Source organism: Melozone crissalis, unplaced genomic scaffold (assembly GCF_028551555.1).
Source record: "Melozone crissalis strain CALT ecotype California unplaced genomic scaffold, PUWL_Pcris_2 ptg000014l_1, whole genome shotgun sequence".
NCBI lineage: Eukaryota > Metazoa > Chordata > Aves > Passeriformes > Passerellidae > Melozone > Melozone crissalis.
The window spans coordinates 13993349-14018198 of NW_026535792.1; the positions used below are offsets into that span (position 1 = coordinate 13993349).

Consider the following 24850-nt stretch of genomic DNA (forward strand, 5'->3'; position numbering starts at 1 on the left):
TCTTTCCTGAAAGGCTGCTTACTCAAAACCAGTTTAGTTGAACTCATTCTCTGCTCTTGATTCCCCTGGAACACTGCAGGTGCTTAGCAGTTCTTCCACACAGCAAGCAGAAATCAGCATCTTCTTACTGTCTCATGCCTTAAAAAATGTAACTGAAATCCTTCTTTCACAGGCAATCTGGATCAGAACCCTTCCAGCTCTTATTCAAGGACTATTTTCTAAGCTCTTCTGTTCTGCTAGGAGTGCCCTGTTATTGGGGCAACCATCCAGCACCCAGCTTTTCCAAGTGGGATTCATTGCTTTTCTCCCTTGCTGAACAGCAGAGTTGTGGCTGTACCCTTACCCTGGCTGGGTGCTGAATGAGTCCTGGCCTGGCTGCCTGGCATTTCTCTTTGGGCCTGGTTTCACACAGGCCCTTCCATGCTGACCCAATCCAAAAGGTTTAACAAGATGCAGCCTTCTACTCAGGGCTGCATCAGGAGCAGCTGCAGGAGTCCCCAAGCCCTGCAAGGAGTTTGTGGTTTCTGATGTCAAACCCCAACTGCCACAGAGCTTTGCTAAACACAAAGAGCAAACTAAAATTATTTCTTTGGGCCTTGCTTGAGTATTTTGCTATTTTTTGGTTCTAATCTTTCTTCTGTGAGCAAATGTGCTTCTGTTGACACTGTTACTGTCAATTCAGTAACAGTGAAGGAGACAAGTCTTAGAACCTAATGCACCCATGCTTTGATTTGCTGTATCAACATGTCTGTTTAATTCTGCCTGCCTTCCCCAAAGACTGCTTTAAAGACTTACTAGAAGCTATACAGAATATGAAGGTTTATTTCAAAAGAATACATTTGCAAGAATACACATAAATGCACTCAATGTAACAGTACCTTCTGCAAAAATAGGTTACATAATACCCAGTAATGAAAGAACAAATCTTATTTCTCTACAAATTAGAAAGCAGAGATAATAGTCCGGACAACCTTCAAAATGGAGGTTATTGTGGATGTTGTGAGAAGTAGCTAACCTTAAAGCATGACACCACAGAGCTAATCTTGGCAAATCAAACTACTAGCACACAGCTGCAAACTATCCTTTTGTACAGAATTAACAAATATTTTGGTTCCAATTTCTTTTTACACAGCTCTAGTGCCTCAGGGAAAATGCTTATCAAAGATACACAAAAACTATCCAAAATTACAACGTAACTATGAAAATGCCTCCAAAATTGAGAGGAAAATAATCATGTTAAATTAAAAAAATTTAACCAGGATTTCCAGACAAGATTTCCTGTTCTTAATCAGAGAAAGTTTACAAGAAATTTCAATAAGTTATCTTGAAACCAAACAGCTGTAGATCTTAGAATCTTCGTGGAGGTCCACCTTTAAATGGCTTAAATCCTGAGCCACTTCCCCTCTGCATGGAATTGCCTGTGATCTGTACAACTCTATTAATGGGTGAAGAGTTACTGGAAACAGAAGTTTTAAAAAAAAGTGTTATGATACATACCTAAACTCCTGGTGCACAGGTAATAACATTCTTATATCTCCTATCAACTGTTAAACTGTGAGTCTCAAAAGAGACTTGAAAACATGCAGGAGAAGAGACTTGGCAAGAAATCCCTCCGTGCTGTGCTGCACCCCTGGGGAGCCCTGTGCTGGCTGGGCAGGTGGGGCTGGGGCTGTGCCAGGGGGTCACCCTGCTGCTCCCCTCACTGCTGCACCTCCTAAGGACACCACAGCCTGCAGGGGCTCAGTAGGGGATGGAGAGGAAGGAGTGCTTTCTGTACCTTGCATGTGGGGCCATCATGCCCCCTCCTCCACGGCCATCTCCCATTCTCCTTGTGTCATGGTAGCCACTTCCTTGAGAACTAGGTCCATGCCACTCTTTCCTTGGTCCAGCTTCACGACTGTGGCGTTCTACGACGTGTCTGTCCTCGTTGTAGTGCTGGGGAGGAAGGGACACAAAGTCATTCTCACAAAGGAAGGACTGTTTCACCTACAAGGAACAGGCCTGTCAACAAAGATACGCTTACAGCTGATAGAATAAACACAAGTCTTTCAAGATTTCAGTCCACAGGCTGCTCGCACATGTTTACAATATTCCTGTGACTTCTAGGTAACAAACTTAATGACAATTGTGCGGGTATGCAGTGAGTGAGGTTCCACAAACGCATACTTCAATTCTGCCCTGAACTCATTATCACTGGCATAAAACTCAGGAAGGAGAACATTAATGTCACAGACGCATTTTATGAAAAATCCTTTCCTTAGGGTTTTCTCTCCTGAGAAGCCGAGAGGCCTCTGGAACAAAATGTAAACGATGATTATCTGCTGCTGTGGAATGCAACACGTGGGTCTGTGATTGGTCTCATGTGGTTGTTTCTAATCAATGGCCAATCACAGCCCAGCTGGCTCAGACTCTGTCTCAGGCACAAGCCTTTGTTATTCATTCCTTCTTTTTCTATTCTTAGCTAGCCTTCTGATGAAATCATTTCTTCTATTCTTTTAGTATAGTTTTAATATATATCATAAAATAATAAATCAAGCCTTCTGAAACAGAGTCAGATCCTCATCTCTTCCTTCATCCTAAGACCCCTGTGAACACCGTCACACATTAATACTTTTTAAATACTTCAGGAGTTACCAGCAGGAGTGAGTTAATCTGCAGTCTTTAAAAACAAGTCTTGCAGAAGGATTTTCACTTAGTATCACATTACAAATTACAATTACAAACTGCACTGAAAATAGCAGGCAGTGACTGTATGGTTAAAACCCTGAAAAGGTGACAACAAATTCTCAAAAGCTTAATCACCTACACTCTCAGGTATTGTTCAAAAGAATAATGAACAATATGTAGGTTATCATAAAGATAACAAAGTTATCTTTACGACAACATAAAGATGCCAGACAAGAAGAATAGGGTAATTTTTGCATGATTAAAAAAGAGCCTTTAACAAAAAGAAAATGAAGTTGAAAATAGGCAGAATGCCTGTGAATCATTTTGATGTTATATGGTCATTTTTCCAGCATGAGCCTGCATTTTCCAGCCTCTCCTTCACAGACACAAACACAAGAAGGTGACTCACTTGTCCTCCGCCTCTGTCTCCCATCACGCCCCGTTCTCCTTCCCTGCCCCCGTAGCCGGAGGCGCTGCTGCGGCTCCCGGGCGGCGCTCCCCTCACGTGGCCGGACACTTCCCTTCCCGACCGCTCCGGCCGCTCGCCTCTGTAAAAATTGCTTTCATCAAAATTTGGGTTTCAGTATTGTTGAACTGGTACCAAATCACAGCACATATAGACAGCAGAGATTCCTGTGGTTCCTAGCAACCTGCAGTGACTTAGAAACATTCCTTTAAATCTGTGTGGCTTTTTAAATAATTCAAGCTCACGTACTACTCGTTTACATCTACATTCTACACAAAAGCCTCCTTAACTCTGTGTTGCTACTCATGATTAAAACAGACTGCTGGAATTAGTAACCAGTTCCTAGATGAGATTTAGCATTTGATACCCTACAATGCTTTTCTTTAGGAGGAGAGGGTCTATTACTCTCTTTACACACTAATTCTTGAGGAATTATGGATGAACTCTACAAGAACCACTACTTTCCCTGGTTACTCAGCACATTTACCTGCCATCCCGTTTGTCTGTGCTGATGCCTCCCTCGCCCTTCCAGTTGGTTTGCCGGGGTGGGTTGGAGGCGGTTTCCCTGGGGTGTCGGCCGTGAGGGATGTCTGGTCTGTCGTGAATGATCACCGTCCTCCTCTCATCCCTGTCTCCCCGCACCTCGCGCCTGTCCGTGTCCCGCAGTTCGCTTCTTGCCTGTGGTGGTTCATTTCTTCTGGACTCACTGAAGGTCTTGGGGTATCTCTCAAAGCCTGGCTCTTCCCTTCGTGCTGTTGGGCGAGTCTTTTTTGCCTCACCTTGATTTACAAAACGATCTCGCCTAAGTTGTTAAAGTAGGAAAGAGTCATTTGCTTGTTTCCCATTTTCACCTTTCTCTGCATGTGTAAGCACATGCATGAGGATATAAAATATCACTCATCTTTGTATTAGTTCTTTGTTACTATATATGTGGAACAGAAATCCTTCCCACCCCAAACTGTATTTATTTCTACAATTGTAATTTTGAGCTTGAGTTCTAACAGCCAGTTAAACATTTCTTTATGCATTTATTTGTTTCTATTTGGTCAACTATGGGGCTGCCTTTTTGCCCACTGGGGAATGCTCTATTTCTAAAGTCAGAATTGTATTTAAAATTCTAGTTCACTGCAACCTAAAAGCAGAATTCCAGAAGGTACAATTATGTGGTCTTAGCTTTACTAGTAGTTACTGGAACCATGACATTCCGTCTGGAACCAGCATTTACTGTACAGTAAATTACACAGGTAATCCACAGGAACTTGTGACTAAATGCGAAAGAGGAAGGAATAATTGCAAAAATCCTTTTGAAATGTCTCAAAAAAAAGGCCACCAGGTAGCTAATTTAAAGTCCTCAGAGAAAAGCATATTGGAGTCCATTATAAAAGTAGCCAGTCCTGAAGACAAGAAATGTCAGGACAGTACTGCAATTCTATTATATCAGAACTGTGTGAAGCCTTTAGCACCACATTCATTTTTGAACAGTCAGGAATGAAATCCACAGAGATACTGGCACACAAATACCTGCTCCATTATTTAAACTTACCTATCAAAAGAAGATGATGGAACAGAACCTTCTGGATATCGGCCTCGTTCTCTGTGATCAAAGTCATTGAACCTGTTCTGCTGGCGGCTGTAATCTGAGCCATGGCCAAAACGTGCGTCTGTATCAAGAGCCATCTTCTTACTCTCGTTCCAGTAAGGATCATCTCTCCTTTAGCCAAAACAAAGGAACCCTCATCAGTCACGGGTAGCCAAATCAAGGCCTAATATGCAGGAAATTGTTGAAAGTCAGTTGTCTATTTTAGGAGATGCTCATTTGACCTTTGGAAAGCCACTGACAAAAGGTAGACTCTTTAAAGAGTAGTAGACAAAATCATTTAAGAAAACACCCAAAACTAACCATCCATTTAGCAGAAATATGAATTCTTAAAGTAGAAGCTTCAACCATGAAGGCAGAACAGCTTTTCTCAGCAAATGCTCTAGATTGTGGCTTTTTGCCCACACAATAAGAATTAATTCATGGGATGCTTCTCTAATTTCAAAGCTCCCTCCGACAGATAAGGAGTGTTTCATGTTTGTCATAAACTAATGCCAAACCAAACAAATACCAGAAATCCAGTTCTTTTGTGAAGACTACCTGCTTCAGGTCCAAATGCATTTTCAAATCTGATACAGGGTTTGTAGCTCTTTTTATTATGCACTGCAAATGACCAGTTTGAGAATTACCTGTGATCTACATCCCGTGGCCGTTTCAGAGAATTCCTCTTCTCCTGCTCATAGCGGAGCTGCTGCTGCTGCCGCCGCAGCTCCTCCCTCTCCCGCGCGATTCGCTCCGCTTCTTTCCGACGCTCCTGCCACCAAAGGAACAAAAACAGAGCAGGTCTTTACTGGAGATACACAGAGAACAGTTAGCAAGGATCCAAACATAGCCCTTGTCAGTTTTCTGCTGAAAGTTATCTGATAAAATTCGTCCTTGGGTAGCATCTAATATTAAAGAGCACAGGGAAAATTTCTCTAAAAAAGTAGATAACAGATCTGAAGATGCTATTGGCTGTTCCACAGAAATGTCTCCAGGTAATTTCTTGTATTACTACTGTATTTATTGCCCAGAAACTTCTTGAAGTTTGCAGTGGTATTCTATAAGAAAAACCTAGTCAAATTATGAAGGAGTGGTATAGACAAAGTGATCTATTGTACTTCATGTTTAGAGACTGACTTGTATAGCTGCTACAGTAGTGAGCATTTTACATCAAATTAATCTCAAGGAAACAAGATGAAGATTGCCATTGTTGTACAATGTGAATTATTTAATGTTTGGCTGGGTTTTAGGAAACAAAAAGGACTGGGTAGAAGAGTGAAGAGCAAAATTCCCTGCAAGGGCAAACTGGGCCATGCTCCAGAGAGCCCAGTCCAGAGCACAGCTCTGCCCACCTGTTCAATCCGAACACGCTCTCTCTCCAATCGCTCCCGTTCCATCCTCTCCCTCTCCAGCTTCTGCCTCTCAATTTCCAGTCTCTCCCTTTCCCTCTGCAGGCACTCTTCTCGCTCGTGCATTATCCGGATCCGCTCTCGCTCGCGCCGCTCCCGCTCTGCAATTTCTCTTCGCCTGAAGAAAAAAAAAGAGGGAGCAGAAATTCATCTGAAAATTTGTCATCCAAAACTAACATCACCTTAGACATAGTCATTCAAAAGTTAATTCAGAGTAAGCTCTTCACAGAAATCCTTGCACCACAAGTCTACTCCTTTTAGCCCCAAGCAGCCAAAGTGGTTTTAGCTTATCTACAGAACCATTAGCAGACAACTGATAGGTAAAGTTATTTCAAGAATCATTTCTTGATGTATTTTATTCTTAATTTGGATTTCTCATTTGTCATGTGGCACACAGCAACAACAGTATTCAGTAGCCAAGAATATGATTTAATCTAAAAAAAAAAAATGCTATTTTAGCTCTTATCTTCTTCAAGCTAACAAAACATTTACTTAGGGTTTTCTGTTCAAAAAATTAAGACAGACAGCCAATCATGATTACTCTGAGTTGCACTGATGAACAGCTTCATTTTGCTTTCTCCTTTTCACCTCCCATAATACAGCCTAGAGGAAGCACAAAAGGCATTTTCTCTTTTAAGCTTTATGCTTGCTGGGAATTCCTTTGTTTAGGAATTGTTTCCCATTGTTTTGGGAAACTCAGCTAACAACAAGCTCATTTAACTGCTCTTTGCAAGCTTTTGGCCAGATGAAAACAGAAGAACAGAACAGTGAAGCCATTTGGTCTTTCTATTTAAAGGGTCAAGATTGTATTAGGCTTGATTTGTCATTTAGACATACAACATTCTCAGTGTGAAAACAAACAAGCAAATACCAAACACTACTTTTAGCCCTGTCTCCTAGTCTACTTCTCACCTTTCCAAAAAGAAAACTGGCATGCAGTAATATTTATGAGATAGAACCCCCACTGTAACAAACTCTAAGCTGTGTGTGTACATATATAGCTATTAAAAGATGACACAAAAATTTTGGAGTTTGTTAATTCCCATAAAGATACTGTTAGGTATCCTAGGTATCTATGTTAGACAGAGTCCCAGACTTTAACATCTGGTTAGAAGGCTTGATAGAATGCATTCTGATTAGATTTCTAAATATAGAATCTGATCAATTAATGTATACAATAGCCTTTAGCAAAAAGTTGGGTTACTACCTTCGCAGTTCAACAGCTCGTCGTATCCTTTCCAACCGAACCATGTGTTCTCGCAATCTCTGTTCCTTCATCTTTTCAAAAGGCAAGATATCCTTTCTACCCCTGTATTCCCTGAATTTCACTTTCTCTTGAATAATACGCTCTTTGTTCCTCAATATCTGTGGCTATAGATAGAGATTACAATGGTTATTTCAGAAGTCTCATTCATTTAGGGAGATTTCTGGATGCTATGTTCAAGTATGATTAATGACTTAGCAATCCCAAAGCATACAAAGCTTCTATCTAAGCTTAACAGTTAGTGATAACTTATTGACTTCAGTGCAAATATCAACTGCAAGGTAGGATCAAATCAGGTAAGCATTGCATCAAATCTATAGATACTTACTTTATCAAACCTTCCCCTTCTAACTGTCCTAGTGTGGCCTTGGTCTCCTTTTGTTTGGTCTAAAACTACAACTTGACCTGGGCTTTTACCACCTAGTGAAGGGGGGAAACAAAAAAAAAAATAAAAGAAGGTTTAAAAACACACACACAGCTATCTCTATTTGCCTATTCAAAATTCTTCTTAGTGAAATTTCTAAATCTCTGAAGTGAACTGGTACTGGTAGGAGAAGCATACCAGCACATGCCTGTAACTAAATATTAGTATAAAGTATGAAAGTAATAAATGTGTTACTGGAGTCTAAAAAAGAACAGTTGTTTAACTGTCTGGTTTCCAGTAAGAGCAAGAACATGCCCCCAAGACAAGTTAGACACACAGATTCAACAGGAGGAAATAAGGCTATATGGCATACTTATTCTTTTCTTTTCTTCAGTTTTTTTAGTGGATTCTTGACTAGGGCCACTTGTTCCATTATCACTCTTCTCATCTTTACCTTCTGTTTTCTTGGTTTCTTTACTTTCTTTTTTTTCAGATTTCTCTGATTTCTTTTCTTCTTTTTTGGTTGACGGAGTTCTTATTAGGAGAAAGAACACAAAAATCTAATGAGGGAAATTCAGCTTAGAGGATTTTCACAATTTCAAAAGATGTGAAATTGCTTACTTGCTGGCTTTGTCACTTGATGCAGTCTTCTTATCTCCTACGCTCCTACTCGAACTAGATTTCTCATCACTTTCCTTCTTCAATTCTTTTTTGGAGGGATCACCTTTCACCTATTTATTTTTTTTTTCAAAAGCAAATAGGTTAATACAGATTCTTGTCAAAAATGGTCTATTTTGGGTAAAGTCTTCATGGAATGAAACCTACTTTCTCCACAGAGATCTGCTGTCCGTGCAGCTCTGTGCGGTGCAGGTGTGCGATACACCGGGCCACTTCTGTGCTAGAGGACATTGTTACTATGCCGTAGCATTTTGCCCCCGGGCTTCGTGCATTTGTGACCACCTTTGCACCAAGTACCTATGCAAACAGGAAGAATTCAGGTTCTGAGAGAGACACTTCTAAGGAAGGTATGGTATTGCAATAAGATTTTTACCCTAGTATATAAGAAAACAAAACAAATTCAACCCAACCCCCTCAATTCACCAGCAACATAACTCCCACCCTGCTACAAAGATTGACTGACACTCCCAAATTCTCAAAAGCTTTGACAACTTTACCCCAACTTGCACATTAAGGAATATTAATGCTTGCATCCTGTTTTGACCAGTCACCTCCTCATGCCCATTATCTAAATGCTACTCTTCAGTTATTGGCAAAATTCATTTACAGAAAAAGCACTGACCTGAATTTGATGGTTCATCTCTGACAGATGAACTCCCACAAAGACAGTCAACGGCTGCCAATTAATGGCAGGAAGGTATAAGCAGCATTATGTAGCGACTCAGTAAGGGAGCCAACTCTTCAAAGTCATCTAGCAAGTGTGCCAGTTAAGCCATTTTAGCAGTCAGCTCTGACATCTGCTTCTTGAGAAGGTATTAACCTTTGTGCTCCTCCTTGCTAGAATTTCTATGGCCACTGGAGCCAGTCTTTTTACCATAGTCATGCTTTAAAGGCAACAATTTTATCTTTCTAGCTGCCATCAATTTGATCTTTTTAGCTGTCTAGATTGTCATGGTACAGTCATATTTCCCAATCAATTTTAAAACTGGGAAGCTACATAAATGTAAGTATCAACCAGCTTTACAGTGAAAACAGCCAAGTAAATGGAAGTTTCAACAAAATATACTCTCAGGTGTCCACACTTGTGAATGCATTAAATAATATCACCTACTAAATTCACTGGAAACATCAGATATGCCAAAATCAATACACATATTTGATAGTCACAGTGCTCAGGTTCTAACTAGTTCCCAAGATACAATAGTGCCATACCTGCACAGGCTTACACTAACACTACAAATTCAGAGTTATCAGCAATTCCTTTGGGAAAATGAGAACCCTGGGTTTAGAAGACTGCTTAGCTTTCAAGATTTCCACATTGTTCTGTGGAATTTGTATGTTTCAATTAACCAAAATTGGGAAAAGAGACTTAATTTAGGCAGACTGTAAAAAAAAAAAATCAAGTTATTGAAAGAGTTCCTAAAGCATCATACATTAAATGTGACATCTTTTTACCAATTCTTCCTATTCATAAACCTTCAGAACACATTTTAGAAACAACCTCCCAAAGCAGGATGTTCTAGAAACACTATTTGTATTACAATTTTATCAGTTAGTATGCTATCTTGCACTCATGGTTAAATACAGTTGCTACAAAGGAACATAGCCATCATTATTTTAAAAGCCAGTTCTGACCAGAACTTTCAAGTATTTGTGAAATTTCTTTTGTACTTATCTAACCTCCACAGAAAGAAAAATTTCTTATAAAATGAATAGATGGCTCTTCCTGTAAGCATACACTCTTACTACTGCAATATGGGGTTTTAGATTGCACTGGTCAGACATTTCCTCTCAAACCCTTATTTAAATCAAGTATTAATTTCTGTAACTGAGTAGAGGAGGAGGAATAGACACACGCCACACACATGGTATCACACCCCATAAAATACCTTTCCATATTTGCCAAAGAGATTTTTCAAGTCAGCAGCTTTTGTGTTGGAAGACAGTCCGCTAACCCAGAGGTTTCTAGTTGAACTTCCACTGCTACCACTAACACTGCTCGCGCTTCCTGCAACAAGTTTTACAAACAGCCAAAACATTAAGGAGACAAAGGTACCATGAATATTTTACTAAAGTGTTGCTGAAAAGAGAAACTTAGCCTGTTACCTCTAAGTAATTGTTTATCTGGTTACCTTTCTTGAAAAGATTTCTATAGAAAAAAAAATATATGCTATAAGATTTCATTCATTTAACCAGGTATTGAGACCAACAGTTTGGTTAGACAGAAAAATAATACAAATCTTTGTTAAAGGCATGCTTTACTCCTCATCTGGGTATGTACATTTAGCTTCAATATCTGGCTCTTATCATTAGCTACCATCCATAAAAAGTGGTTTTTTGCACACAGTATTTGTTCTCCATCATGATGTCTGTACAGTGCTCAAGTTACCAGAGACAACAGAAAGGCAAATACAGGAGACTTGGATAATCCCAGCCTCCAGAATCATGTGATCAATTTCCACAACTTCAGAGTATTGGCTTCATCCAGAGCAGTTTTTTAAAAATACTACTGGATGTAGAACTAGATACAACCCACCAAAATTATTTCCCACATACTAAAGAAAATACTAAATAAAAGCTGGAAAAACACTTTGTGCCTTAAATACTCCCCTCACCTCATATATTAGGTATTTTTGCAATAACATAGCAATAAGAACTCAAAAGAGATTCATGTCATCTCATTCTCAGTATCTTTCAGTCCTCAGTTATGTAGCTCAGCTTGTTGTTTGCTGCTAAATAAATGAACTGCTTTGGGATATGTTAAAATGTAGCCAGTCCTACAGGCAAGACCAGAACTAGTCTCCATCTTGACAGCTGGAAAATCTGGTGATATGCAGAGTTTTAAAAGGTAATTTAACCATCTTGAGAAGATAGTTTTGTTTCTTCAATGCATCAAGATTAACTATGAGCAAAAGGCAACATCCCAGTTATGATCATACTGAGGTTATCTTGATATTAGTTTAGATATACAAGGAAGAAATTCTTCCCTGTGGGCCATGGCATGGGTTGCCCAGAGAAGCTGTGGCTGCCCCACCCCTGGAAGTGTCCAAGGCCAGGCTGGACAAGGCTTGGAACAACCTGGGACAGTGGAAGGTGTCCCTGCCCATGGCAGGGCATTGGAACGAGATGATCTTTAAGGTCCCTTCCAACCCATAGTACTCTGTGGTTCTGTGATACACTTAGACCACCAATAAACACCATGAATCAGCCACTATCCTGGCTTTGGCTGTGTATATTAAGAAAGCCTTACAACAGTTACTATCACAGTTATCACATATGCTACATAAATGAGGATACAACAAATCTGCTTTCAGTTTCATTGTAAGCATCTACAGAAGACCCAGTTATGTCTGCCACAAAAAATTTCCTCTCAAATCCATTTATCAGGTAAAGTCTCATTCGTTCCTTAGTGTTATGCCAGAGATTCTGACTAAGGTTTTTGGCAGAAAGGGAGTAGGTAAAATGAGGAGACGCATGAGCTCACACAAATGCATCGGTTCAATCCATGAAGCACCAGTATAACTGGTGACATTAATGAGCTCTTGAGCTCCAGTCTTCAAATTTGTAATCACAACACAAGGTTTTATGGAAACAGGTGGAAACTCCAAGGCTCCAAAGTTCAAATTTAATACATTAAACAGCCACAAGTGCAATTTTGCAAGCTGGCATCTCAGCTATAGTACTTGTCTGAGACTTTAGTTTATTTAAAAATGAGTTAAAATTACAAACAAGACAAAAGCTAATTGTCATTACATCTAAGTACTTGCAATTATTTTTTGCTTGTTTTGCTGTAAGTTACAGCAGACTTATCTGAAAATTATAGCTTCTCATCAGAACAAACACCTGGGAAATGTTAAATGAATTTGCTCCCAAAAGTATTTTGCAATAGAAGAACATATTTTCATCAAGTCTTTAGAATAAATATTTTTGATCTTATGACAAACCTGGCATAAGATCAAAAATATTTATTCTATTTCTAGAATATTTATTTATTCTATTCTAAGATCAAATAGATCTTAGAATAGAATAAATAAATATTTAAAGAATATTTATTTATTCTATTCTAAGATCAAATAAAGAGAAACAAAATATATGGACACATACATATAGCAAATGCCTACTGTACCTCTAGCATAATTTACTAGAGATGGCTGAGTTCAATCATATAAACCATTTTATTATGTGGCAAGCAATTTCTCAGTCAGGAAAGCATTTAGTTCAAGAAATATTACTCTAATTCGGAATAGTTACCTTTATCATCCTTTGATGTTGTCTTGCTTTCTTTAGATTCCTTAGTGGAGCTAGAGAAGCAAATTAAAAAAATCAGAAGAAAGTTGAAACTACGGAACTCGGTGTTGCATTTTATACCACTAACACTAACAGACAAGTTAACATTTCAAAAAATAAAAATGAAAAAGGGCCAGACTGTATATTTGAACAAATGATTCCCTTATGGATTCTTGCACTGATTTTCCCCAAGATGCCTGAAGATCTAGATTTTCTGACAACTCTATTCAGTGGATATATGGCAATCTTCTCCAGATTTCAGGACGGGGACTTGACTTCATTTTGTGTTCTTAGAACTGATAGCTGTTCATTACCATCATCACAAGGACATTTAAAAAAATCGTCAATTTGAAAAAAATAAATAAATGCTGACAATTCGACAATGCAATCAGTAGGACATAGTGTCTATACGAAGATCTTGAATTTTAAAAAGTAACTTATGGCGGTCAAAAAACCTACAGGCAGGAGCATAGGATACTAATTATAAGATTCTTGCTGCTACCCCCTTAATGTAGAGTGATCTTATTGAATGCTGGTACTCAGTATCGTAAAGAACTGACATAGAAAAACAAACCTCTTTGCTTGACCAGAGGCCCCAGTAGACGAGGGACCTTTCTTCAAAGTATCCTTTTCTTTGTCTCCAGATTCTGCTTTCTTTGAACTTTCTCTGGCTTCCTTCTTGACGGGATCACCCTTCACGGAGTCTTCCTTCTTACCATCTTTATGGTTCTCAGTCACCTCATAGTCCTTGCTTTCCTTCTCCAGGCTCTGTGAAATGGTATCCTGCACATCCTTTGGCTTACTTGCTTCAGAATCTGTAATTTTCACATTTTTACCTGTTTCTAGGAGGTCATCACCATCAAAATCCAGAGTGATGGCATCTTCGGCCTGGATTGTAACCGATATGTTATCATCCTCAGCTTCTTTCACAGAGGGGTTAGCTTCCATCTCTTCATGAGCCGTGTGATCAGCCTCAGCTAGGCTTTCTTCTGAAGGAAGAGGTTTAGATACTTCTTGTGTACCATCACCAGAACCTGCTTTATCTAAGAGGATTTAACAGGAATAAATATGGCAAAACAAGAAGTTTAAACAATTTCATATGCATAAGCTAGAATAGGACCTAGAAAATACAAAGCCAGTTATTAGCACTGATGGAAGGTTAGAAAAAAACACAAGGTGTATTAACACAAATATAAATCCTTTACCCAGGATCACTTATTCTTCATGGCAAAACACATTTTCTAGAGACAAATACCAAAACATTAGGAGGGAGAATACGGTTCCATCCTGGAGATACCCGTTCTTCATAAGAAGTATCCATTTTCCAGTTTAGGATTGAGCATTCCAGAAGAACATAGTTGCTTTGGATGTTCACAGTTTGATTTAATCTGTCTTTGAATCTTCCTGGTTCCAGAACTTCTAGCCTTCCCAAATCCGAAAGAATCACAGTCTTGGAGAATTCCAGCCAGTCTTCCACGTCGGTGTTCGCTGCTCCTTTCCTTCCCAAGCAGTTGCTTGGCAGTCAAGTGAGTTGCACAAGGCTGCTGCAGAACATGGATGGGTGAGCCTTAATCCAGAGTTCGTAGACAAATGGTCTCAGTCTTCATCCACTGGAAAGATTTTCCATCTCAGTCCCACAGAGACATCTCCATCTTCTTGGATTTGCACAGGTGAGACACTTCGGCCATGGGGTCCCTCGTAAACACGGAGTCTGTAGTTTTATCCTGTAGCTTCAGTAATGTGTTCCTTCCATCTTGTGGCAAGTGATGGGGTCCCATGCCCTTTCGAGTCCACAAAATGTAGAATCCTTATGACTTCTGTCCAGGAAGTCTGTTTGCCCAAATGCATTACATTCCTTCTAGAGTTTCACTAATGAGCACAGCATAAAAAATGGTGCCACTCCACAGGTTTGCAAACACCTGTTTTACCATCCTATGTACAAGTGGTATTTCTAAGTGACAGTAAGCCAAGCATATGATGGTCCATACATTTGTGGGGTGCTCAACTTCAGTGTGAGAGTGCAGCATTTCACTCAACATCAGTTACTGCAGTGCAAGTTGGAGCTTTGGCATCAACACTTACCGTGTATTAAAATCAGTCCTTGAATACTATGGCTTTTATTAAGAATCATAGTATTGCAACTAGATTATACATCCACCACAGTAACTGATAATACTGTAATCAACTCTTAAGAGTAAATAACTCTTAGGAGTGAAATAAACTGACTGCAGTGATTCCAGGTGCTGAGCTCAATGAGGAGACAACTGATACTTAGTGTGGAGATAAGCCTAGTATTAGTAGAGATTGAATGTTACAAGAGAAAGTTGCCTGCTCTACCAGAGTAAAACCTCTGAACTCTATTAAACTTTAGACATACCTTTCTCATTTTCTTCATCGTCCCCATCCTGCAAGAAAAGGAAGTCAACACTAAATGTCTCCTATTTTGAAACTTCAAGCAGAACAATTTGTATTTTTCATAACATTTCTATTGTATGAAGGCAAATACTGAAATGAAAACGGTTTCCAAAGATTATCCAGGAACCAAACTTGTGCACCTCCCTTGTCAAATCACTAAAAAATGTTATGAAACTTCTTTATGAAATAACTTGGCATTTATCTGCAACACTTGCAGTTGGCAGTTGATTGGGACATGCAGATCTTGTCTTACCCCCTCAACTCAATGGGACATTTCTAAACTATTCCATGTCTTACCAAAGCCTTCAGAATGGATGCCAAGCTGCTGATTACTGCTTTCAGAGAAATGCAATCAGTCCATCATTAGCTTTAAAAGCTCAAGAGAGAAGTCAGAAACTAGGCAGCCTCCCTCCAGTAACTACTTAAAAAGGAAACTCTGATTTTGATGGGTATTTACTTATTTCTCATTAGCTTTACAGAGCAAGAGATGCTGTATGAGATGTCACTTTCCAGACATCAGTTCCATGGAACTCAGAATCAATTTCTGAACTTAGAGATATCAGATATTAGGATTAATACCAAAAAGCATCCCTAAACAACCATGCCCCATTCCACACTTCCCACAGGGCAAACTTCTACATAAAACAGAAGTTGTAAACTCCTGCACAGGCTGTACAACAGCATCTGGCATAGCCCTCTGATAAGTTTTTAAGGGAGTGTGAAACATATTCTTTGTGAAGTCTATGCACTGAATACTCCTAAACTGTAGACATGAATTATGTCTTTAAATAGGTCTACTTAGCTGGTATCACAATAATCTGCATTACTAAACACTTGAATGAAAGCTTCCCATACAGTTTACCTTCACAGTCTTACATCATCTGACTCTAAAATGCATGAAAAACCAATATAAAGTGATCTTTTCCAACTAAAAAGACATGAAAATCAGCTTAAGAGAATGGATTTAGAACTCACATGGACAGCTGGAAAAGTGTAATCTTCTATGTCTGGACCTTCATTTTCCTATAGAAATAGAAAAGGGACAAGATAGGCAAACAATTTACAAGACACTCAAACATTCAGGGGGTCAAGAGATTCCATTAGATCAGTAAATATTTAAGTGGATACACATTCAACAAAGTGAACATCCATGAGCAGTTCTCCTGATGTAAAGAATCTGAACACTGAACTGGAAGGCACAAGTCACTGCCAGTAGAAGGAAAAAGGATCCCTTAGGAGCTAACTCTGGATGGATTCTGGCAGAATTTTATCAATCAGTGCCACATTTGTTTCAGGACTATTCAAATACAAATCAAGGCAAATAGAAAGAAAATATTAAAGTAGAGTAAAAAGAAAAAACCCTATCTTTTAGAGTTAAGCAAGACAAACTGAAAAACTAGTTCTGACTTCCTAGTAAAAAACACTAAGAAAAAAATGTAAGTTTTGCTGATAAAAGTTCATGTAAAACATAGTCAAGTACCTGACTTTCAGAATCCTTCTCCACATCTTCTGTTGTCTCCACTGGCTCCGGGTCATGGTATCTTTTCTTTTCTGAAGATGGTAGTTCTTTAGAATTCAAGTTCTCATCTTCAACAGATTCTTTGAAGTCTTTCAATTCATCATTTCCATCTTGATCACTTGCATCTTGAGTCTCCAATTCACTTTCCTTTTGGTGTGAACACAAATACTTAATATAACTAAAAGTATTAGCTTTGTTCTAAAAAAATCACTGCTAGAATCAGTGTTTCACTGCTGGATCCGTGTCTCACGTGCACAATAAAATTCATACCATGTTTTAAAAACCCCCCAGCTTCATACCCTTAGGCATCACACTGAGTGCAGTAAAAACAATGCTCCAAACTTCCACATAAATTACCACAAAGAAAATGGAAGCTTTTTCATTAACTGAAGTCAAACACTGACTTTAAATACAAAATGGGAAAAGTTTTTACATACTTTTATTACCTTGACAAAGGAGTCCTCTTCCACTGAAGCATCACCAGTCAATTCATCAGCTTCCTGCTTTTTACCTGAAATGATGGGATATGCTGAGGCTAAACCTGCTATGCAGAGCACACTTTTAATACTGATTATGTGTTTGGCCTTACTTTATTATTCTCTACTTGCTGTAGTTTAGCTGGATTGTTCACTATAATACAGCCCTCCAAAAACTGAGTAATTTTTAAGATAAGGAGATAAAATATCAGCTGAGTGAGAATGAACAATCAATTCTGTTCAATAAACAAGTGGTTACATCCAAGTTAGTGATCTTAATACCTATCCTTCTACTTTGAGTGCTAATGGAATTCAGGAGAACACTAAACTAGAAACTAAACATTTCCAGAATTACTGATGTTAACTAGACATTATGACTTTGGAAAGGTCTTGCTTTAGAGGGTAACTAACTGAGAAATTAGTTAGAAATTAATTAAATCACTGAGAAATTAGGTTAGAATGAACCTCTAAAGGTCATCCAGCCCACCCAACTGCCTGCTGAAAATCACAGTGGAGTTCCAAGGACAACAGAATGTCTCAGGGCTTTATTTAGCTGCATCTTTGAATATCCACAAGCATGGCAATTACAAGCCTCTCCAAGCCACCTCTTTCAGTAGAGGATGAAGTGAGGCAGAAGAATTGAGCAGGTGCAGCACTTCTGCTCCCTACATATGCTTTACTGTATTAAGTCCTGTGCCATTGAGGAATTCTGCTCTTCCAGCACAGGCACACTTTTCTCTATCAGAGATGTCTCTGTGGGGGTGATGAGTAGACACAGCTCCCTTTGGAACCCACTGCATTTCCTTACTCTTCTGGAAAACAAGACCCAAGAACACTAGACAGAAACATCTCCACACAAACACAGCCTTTGAAGAACATTCTGTCTCTTTGATTCAGTCTATCAAAGATTAGCCTATGCAACAGTTTTCAGTAGTACAAGGTACAAAAACAGCTCTGTTAGGAAGTGTCTTTAGTGTATCTTCTACTGAAACTCAGTGTCAGTTCAAATGCAAATGAGATGGCAGTCATAATTTGCACTTAATGCTTCATTTTTGGCATAGAATCTTCCCTCCTCCCTTCAACCTCTAATGAATGGCTAAACCAACTTTATAGTTATTCCAAAGGGATATAAAAGAAAACCAAAAGGCAAAGTTCAACACAGTATGGACATCTCTGTTAGCTGAAATATTCCATTTTTACAGCCATTAATTTCTGTGGTCTTTCATATGCAGTTCTTAAATGCACTTCAGAGCTGGACAGTCCTGAACTACAGGGCAAGAAGCAACACTATTGTTTTGGGTTTGCTTAGATTCCAGTTGCTTTTACTCATTTCCCTGAAAGGCAGCACTCTGACCATACTCCTAGAAAAAGCACATTGCTGTTTTCAGCACAGGCACACACTGATCTCCAGGAAAAGGCACAGGGCAGAAGCTATTTCTGTGACTGCAAAACATGAGATTTAAACTTTCAAATCTAAAGTCAGTGTCACTGATTTTGCTTCACTTCAAACAAACAAACAAAAAAACCCCAAACCCACAGAAAGTCCAGTTTTATACTTGTAATGCAATAGATTTGTGAGATTTTCCCCCTGCACAGATATGCTAAGGGAAGCCAGCTCTTCTCAGGAAGAGGACTGCCACTGGAAAGAACAGTTTCTGATGTGCATCACAGCTGATGCCTGAAACAAAGACTAACTCAAATTTTGTGCTAGCTTTTTAACATTCTGTGATAGAATCTACAGATCCCAGATATCTTCAACATAAACAAAAAGCAATGAGAAACAGCAAGGATTTCTACACACACTCCTGCTTTCTGTTTTACCCTCTCACATTTCAGTTTGTTTGTTAAACCTGAAAGACCAAGTTTTTCCTGCATCCCATCTCCAGCTAAGCATTCACAGAGACAGGCAGGCACACAGGGCAGATGCCCAACACATTTGGCAACTCTCTAGCATAGACTATCATGAAAGCCATTTAAATAATTTAAATCATTTTGCCTGAGGAGGTATGGCTGGTGGACTAGAAGTGAGGCTTTATAGGGAACAGAAAAGAAAACCAAACCAATGGCAAAGCTACCTTAAGTTATCCTCACCATTATGCAACAGCAGCTAGAGAACTGTGATTTATTGACTGCTCCTCATCAAGAGCAAGTTACAGCAGTCAGTAATGAAGCTGTTTTATATTTTATTTGCTGCCAGATGAAGTAATGATTTCATTAGCCCTTCTATACTATGCCTGTTGTCTTCGTAGCAAGTCCCATTCACTCTGAGTACCAGAGGTATTCCAAAGCAGAACCAGACCTGAACAATGACCTTCACTTTTCAGCTGCAAGCCAGAAAGTGGTCTAAGTTTGCTCTCCCTCTCAAGTTCTGTGCTTCAGGTTACTTTGCTGCAGTTAGAGTTACACTACGCCACTCAAAAGAGGCATTTCAAGGTTCTGACACAGACAGTTTTCAGATGTTGGTACAGTAACTTGCCAAAAAGCCAGCATCCACAAAAAATTCAACAGTTGTCTGACTGTCATTTACAGTGGGCTGCTTAAAGGCAAACTCGGCTCTTAAATTCTCATAACTAAAATCAGATTGCAACACACACCTTGCAGAAAATGACTGCTGCTCTGAACTTACTGGAGACCAGTGCTGACCTGACTGAAGGGTAAGTTAATAAACAGAGCCAGAGCAGCTGAGCCTTCTGCAGACAAGAGGCACAGCTGGTCTCCAGTCACACAAGCTGTCAACACCCAAGTTTCTGTACAGGTTTATCCAAGCAGTGGCTGTTGAAAATGTCAGTGTGTATGCAGCATTCACCACAGATCTGGGTGCTTAACAACACAAATACTCATTTACCTTGCAGTGATGGCACTCCTTTACAAGCCATGCTCAATCCCTTTTCTGGCAACAGCAATTGCTACACACCATAAAATTGCAACAGACTCTTGCACAGAGAACAAATATTCTCCTTATAAGTAAGCAGAGGAATTAGAACATCTTTGTTGGTTTTACATTATGCACATTTAGCTTTCATTTCATTTACAAGCCTTATAGTAGCACAAGATTATTCTACCTATTCATGGTCCTCCATGTGAGAAATTCAGGCTGCTTATAGCATTATAGAAGAGTGTATTCTGGACAACTCTTGAACTAGGTATTTGCATCCCAGGCAGAAGCAGAGTGACACATACTATCAGAAAATTTTGGAAGAATTAGTGTTTGTATTTCTTCTGGTATTCCTGCTGAAACTCCCAACAGGGTTCTGTCACACTAATGCTAAAGATTCACCAAAAACATGGGCTAAGAGGGAAAGAGGAGATAAATCCTTACAATGGAATAAACATTCTATAGCATTAAGAGGTCCAGTGCAACTTGAAAAGTATCATTTTCCACAATATTAACAAAAGTAAACAATCCTTTTCTAATTCTGAAATGGTAACATGAGGTACAGGAACATTTAAGTCTTCTGCTGTGTCTAAAAAGTACAGTTCTTAGTCATTCATTGTTTTTAGAAAGAAAGGTCTGCAAAAACCAAGTGTACAACTTAGTTTACTTTGTTTTCTTCTTATATTTAAGTAACTAAACAGTTTTAATATAGAAGTCAAAGTTATTTGTGCAACAGTACAAGCCAGCCACTGTCAGCTGTCAGGTTTTGACCCAAGAAACAGTATTGTCAAACTGGAAATTCAGTTGCAAACTAGAAAGGGACTTAAGACACAAACTAACAGGTATATAACTGGCCTCAGAAACTTGCAGAGCAGCAAATAAACATCTTTGCTCATGGAGAACATTAATTCTCCAAAGTTAAATATTATCAGCCTAAAAATCTGTTCTTCACCCACACTAATTCCAGAACTCATCAGGAAAGTAGCTTTCAATTACCAACTGTAATATTTCAACATCCAACAGCATTTTTGACTGCAGATCCTTCAAAGGAGCACTCATATCAGAAACATTTGAAAAATATTTCATAGTAGTAGTAAGGTAACTTCCTCTAGATACCAGACTAGGCAGCAGAATGGTCAGGCTTGAAAGGATAAGCTTTTTCCAAAAACTGTCATCTTTTTATAAAAAGAAATTCCTCCACAGCTACTAAATGCTAGGGTGGAGACACAGCTGAGGCACTTAAAAAAGGAACACTTGACATTTGTTCCTTTCAAACTTTAATAGGCAAAACCAACTGATCTTACCTATATACCTGTATAATCTCCTGATTAGCTGCTCTGCAGTTCTCTACCCTAATTATTTAATAAAAGTAGCATCTGGAGAAAGTGTTAAAGTTCTACTAACTTTGCATCAGGATTGATCAAGGATTCTTGCTGGATTACAGAATCCTTCTGCAAGCATTTTTTAAGTTGGATGAAATAAAGTCCCACTCTTAATCTTTTGAGTATTGTCCTCCCTTTTAGTAAACATAAAAAAACCCAAAAACAAGGAAAGACAAATGTGTCATTCCCTCCCCAGTACACACACCCATTCCCACTCTAGTTTGGCCTGTATCAATATTCCAGACCAGGCTGTTGTAACAGACAGTGCTTGGGAGTCAGAATCACACCTTTTCCACAGACCTCAAGAGCTCCAGTAAAACTGGTTAGAGAACACTTTCACATCTAAACCCTACAGGCACCAGACACACTCAGTGACTTTCTGGAAGGACAACCTCCTTCCTTCCCTCCCACTGGCCTCCCCTTCTGGCTGCTCTGAGGAGGTTTAATCATCACTTCCACTCCCTGGCCCTTCCTGAAGATGTATCTTCCTTGTAAATGAGTACCTACTACTCCTACTCTCCCTTGTACAGCAATAACAGCACAAGGAAAAATACTACAGAACTGTCATTCACAAGGAAAAATACTATAGAACTAGTAATGTCATTAATTTTACTGCTGTCCAGTAGTAAAATAATTAAAGACCCATCAGTATTAGTCTGGAGCTGTAGGGTGGGGGGACAGCAAGCACTAGCAAAAAGGCCTGGATCAATCTGTCAGCAAAATCAGTAAAGAGGAAAAACACCTCACAGTGAGTAGTTAAAAATCAAACAATGTATTATTTCACACAGTTAGAAATAAACCAATACCATAAAAAAATACTTCCCCTAGACTATACAGTGAAATTTCTCATGTTCCACCACGAACTTTCCATATTTTTGGCACAAAATTTGTTCATAAGACTTTTGCAATCTAAAAAGTAATGAGGAGAAACTCCTGAGCTTGCAAAGTGAACTGATAAGAACTTCACAAACTGTGTTTTCCTTTGAGGTTTACCAAGATCACACATGTCATATGCATGCATCAGGATCTGGGGCACAGGAGAGGTGGCAGGAAGAGCCACTGCAGCCCTGCCCCAGGCAGCAGCACTGCTTGGCAAACTACCTCTGCAGAAACAAAACAGCCTAACTGCCCAAGAAACCAGTTCAAGAACATGATGCATATCATGATACTAGTTTGGAGACTAGGAGAATAAAAAGCAGCAGATAAGAGAAGTGTTTGTCACAGCAGAACATGGAGCCATTGAGATCTGCATGAAAAACTGTGGAAGAGTTTCCTTATTTAGCTTCCATGTAGTTATCTTAATCAGCAGCTACCTTTCCAAAGCAGGGAATAAAGTAATGGCATAGAAAAAAAATGAAACCACATTTGAAAGTTTACTTCCTTTCACTTCTCTAATGTGTGAAAAGTGCAAGAAGTTATTCAAACTTTCTGAGCAGCCAGATTTTCTTACTAATTTCACCATTCACAGCACCAGACTGACTGAATAATCACTTTCACCACAAAACTCAGCCCATGACAAGAGACAGTGCTATAAGACTGTTCAGCCCCTGTAGCACATGTGTGAACATTCTTAGTGTGTCTGTTCAATGAAAAATGCTGTGCATAAAGCAGACAGGTCCTTTCCCAGTACTAACAGATCACAGATGCTCCCAGAACAACTGAACACACAAATCCAAACTAAAATCCCCCGACTCCAAACTCACAAAACAGTATTTAAATTCCCAGGCAAAAGAAAACAGAGATGAAAAATCTGGAAAAAATCACTGCCAGACAGATCAGCACAAAATCTAAATATTAATGTCTCATAAGAGAAACACTAAAATCTCCTAATTCCACTGTGAGGCTTCAACACCTATTCAGAAAATTCATGTTTATAAACCCTGTCTTCAGTAGAGAGCATGCTAACACACCCACACTACACAGCCCTCTCAGGGAGTGACCCCCTACCACATATTGCTGTGCCCTCATCCCCAGCCAAGCGAGCACCTGCTGATGGCTGAAAAGCCTCTGCTGTCACACAGATCCCTGTGGCCAGGACTCACACCTGGAGCACCCCACGTTCAGGATGTCTGAGCACAGCACACACCAAATGCCTCCCAGCTCACCTACAGCACCCAGCACACACAGCACAGCTCTTCAGGGGCTGGGGGCACTGCAGCCACTACCTCAGAACACACAACCCTTATCCAAGTCATCTTCCATCTCTCTATATCTCTCTCAATATAGATTTCTCCAGCATCCCCATATATTGTCTACACTGTCTACTTAGTAGTGACGTGACTGACAACAGACATGCAAGGCAAAGAACTTCTTATATGACAGCAGCTATAAACAGTAAAGTCACAACTGCACCCAAAATATACATCACAGTCCTTCTTTAAGATGATACATGCAAAAAAAAAAAAAACTGTATAAGAATATCAAGTATATCAACAGATCCTAACCTTTGCCTTTAGTTGGCTTCTTGGTGGGTGTGTCAGCTGAAACACTTATTTCAATATTATCTGGATCACCTCCTTCCTCTTCAATAGCCTAAATGAGAAAAAACAATTAGTTTTTAATGGCTTTCCGTGGAAAGCTGGACAGGTTGACTTCAGCAGAAGTCTGTAAGCCAAACAGTTCTTTCGGCATCTCAAGAATATTTAGCAGAACACTCTGCGTTAAAGCTGGAGAAGAGCAAGGGAACAGTAAGGATGAAGGCAGAGAGTTTCAGCTGTTAAAATGACACTTTGGAAGTACAGCTTATCAAGGACCCGCACGCTTCTCTTTGGAAACGTAACACCAGAAGGCCACACCGCCATCCATAATGGCACTAAGGGCAGCGGGGAGCACGGCCACCCTTCAGCCGCAGCCCGCCCCGGGGCTGGCCGCCGAGCGCTGGGCGGGCCGCCAGGCCGCGGGCGAGCTCCAACAGCCGGCCCGGGCAGCTCCGCCGGCCGGGACACCGCGCCCAGCCCGGCCCGGAGCGGCCGCACAGTGCCGGGGGCTCGGCGGGGCGGACCCCGGCCCGGGCACCGGCGGCGCGGCGGGACCGGGTCCCGGCCCCCGCACCGGGCCAGCGGCAGGGCCGCCGGCGCCCCGCCCCCGGAGCCGGAGCCGGGAGGCAGCAGCGGCCGCTGGGGCGGGCCGGGCCGGGCCTGCGCCCGCCGCTCACCTGCTTGAGCCGGGCGATGAGCACCGTCTTCACGCCGGTGATGTCCAGGTTGCGCCGCTTGAGCTCGGACTTGAGGTCGATGACGCGCAGGTCGCTGATCCTCTTGCTCTCGGTGGGCGGCGCCGCGGGAGCCGCGGGAGCCCCCGCAGCGGCGGCGGCGGGAGCGGAGGCGGCGGCGGCCATTTTAGAGCGGGCGGGCGAGCGCGGCGGCCGCGCGCACAATGAGCGCGGTGCCCGGATGGAGCGCGGCCGGCGCGCGCCTCTGCGCAGGCGCGGAGCGGCGCACCTGGCCCGGAGCGCCCGCCCCGCCCGGGG

The 24850-nt window shown here is 40.5% G+C and overlaps 2 protein-coding genes across 5 annotated transcripts in view; one reads left to right on the forward strand and one right to left on the reverse strand.

Annotated features, from left to right (window-relative positions):
- Positions 1–802: 802 nt before the first annotated feature.
- Positions 803–24718, reverse strand: SLTM (SAFB like transcription modulator). 4 transcript variants are annotated; one of them, XM_054273097.1, is made up of 21 exons: positions 24536–24718; positions 23826–23913; positions 17086–17159; positions 16610–16795; positions 16105–16152; positions 15092–15119; positions 13289–13757; positions 12679–12728; positions 10317–10435; positions 8575–8724; positions 8371–8480; positions 8204–8283; positions 7714–7805; positions 7329–7492; positions 6065–6239; positions 5360–5484; positions 4677–4844; positions 3621–3935; positions 3077–3227; positions 1778–1935; positions 803–1456 (listed from the first exon to the last, which is right to left on the reverse strand). In XM_054273097.1, the coding sequence occupies exons 1-21, from the start codon at positions 24716–24718 to the stop codon at positions 1348–1350; spliced, it is 3042 nt and encodes a 1013-aa protein (XP_054129072.1). In that variant the 3' UTR covers positions 803–1347. The 4 variants fall into 4 exon arrangements, with proteins under 4 accessions (XP_054129072.1, XP_054129071.1, XP_054129069.1 ...); XM_054273096.1 differs by having other exon boundaries at positions 3077–3215; positions 8123–8283; XM_054273094.1 differs by having other exon boundaries at positions 8123–8283.
- Positions 24579–24850, forward strand: part of RNF111 (ring finger protein 111) — a 51379-nt gene continuing 51107 nt past the window's right edge. Inside the window, exon 1 of the mRNA XM_054273100.1 lies at positions 24579–24610. The gene's annotated coding sequence lies outside the window, so the exon portion shown is untranslated. The remainder of the gene's footprint in view (positions 24611–24850) is intronic.

Coding starts and splice junctions, on each gene's coding strand:
- SLTM (XM_054273094.1), bottom strand. CDS start 24,718: ATGGCCGCCGCCGCCTCCGCTCCCGCCGCCGCCGCTGCGGGGGCTCCC. Junction 13,758..15,091: donor CGATGAAGAAAATGAGAAAG/GTATGTCTAAAG, acceptor AAATCCTCTTAG/ATAAAGCAGGTTCTGGTGAT. Junction 12,729..13,288: donor GCCTCTGGTCAAGCAAAGAG/GTTTGTTTTTCT, acceptor TTGCTTCTCTAG/CTCCACTAAGGAATCTAAAG.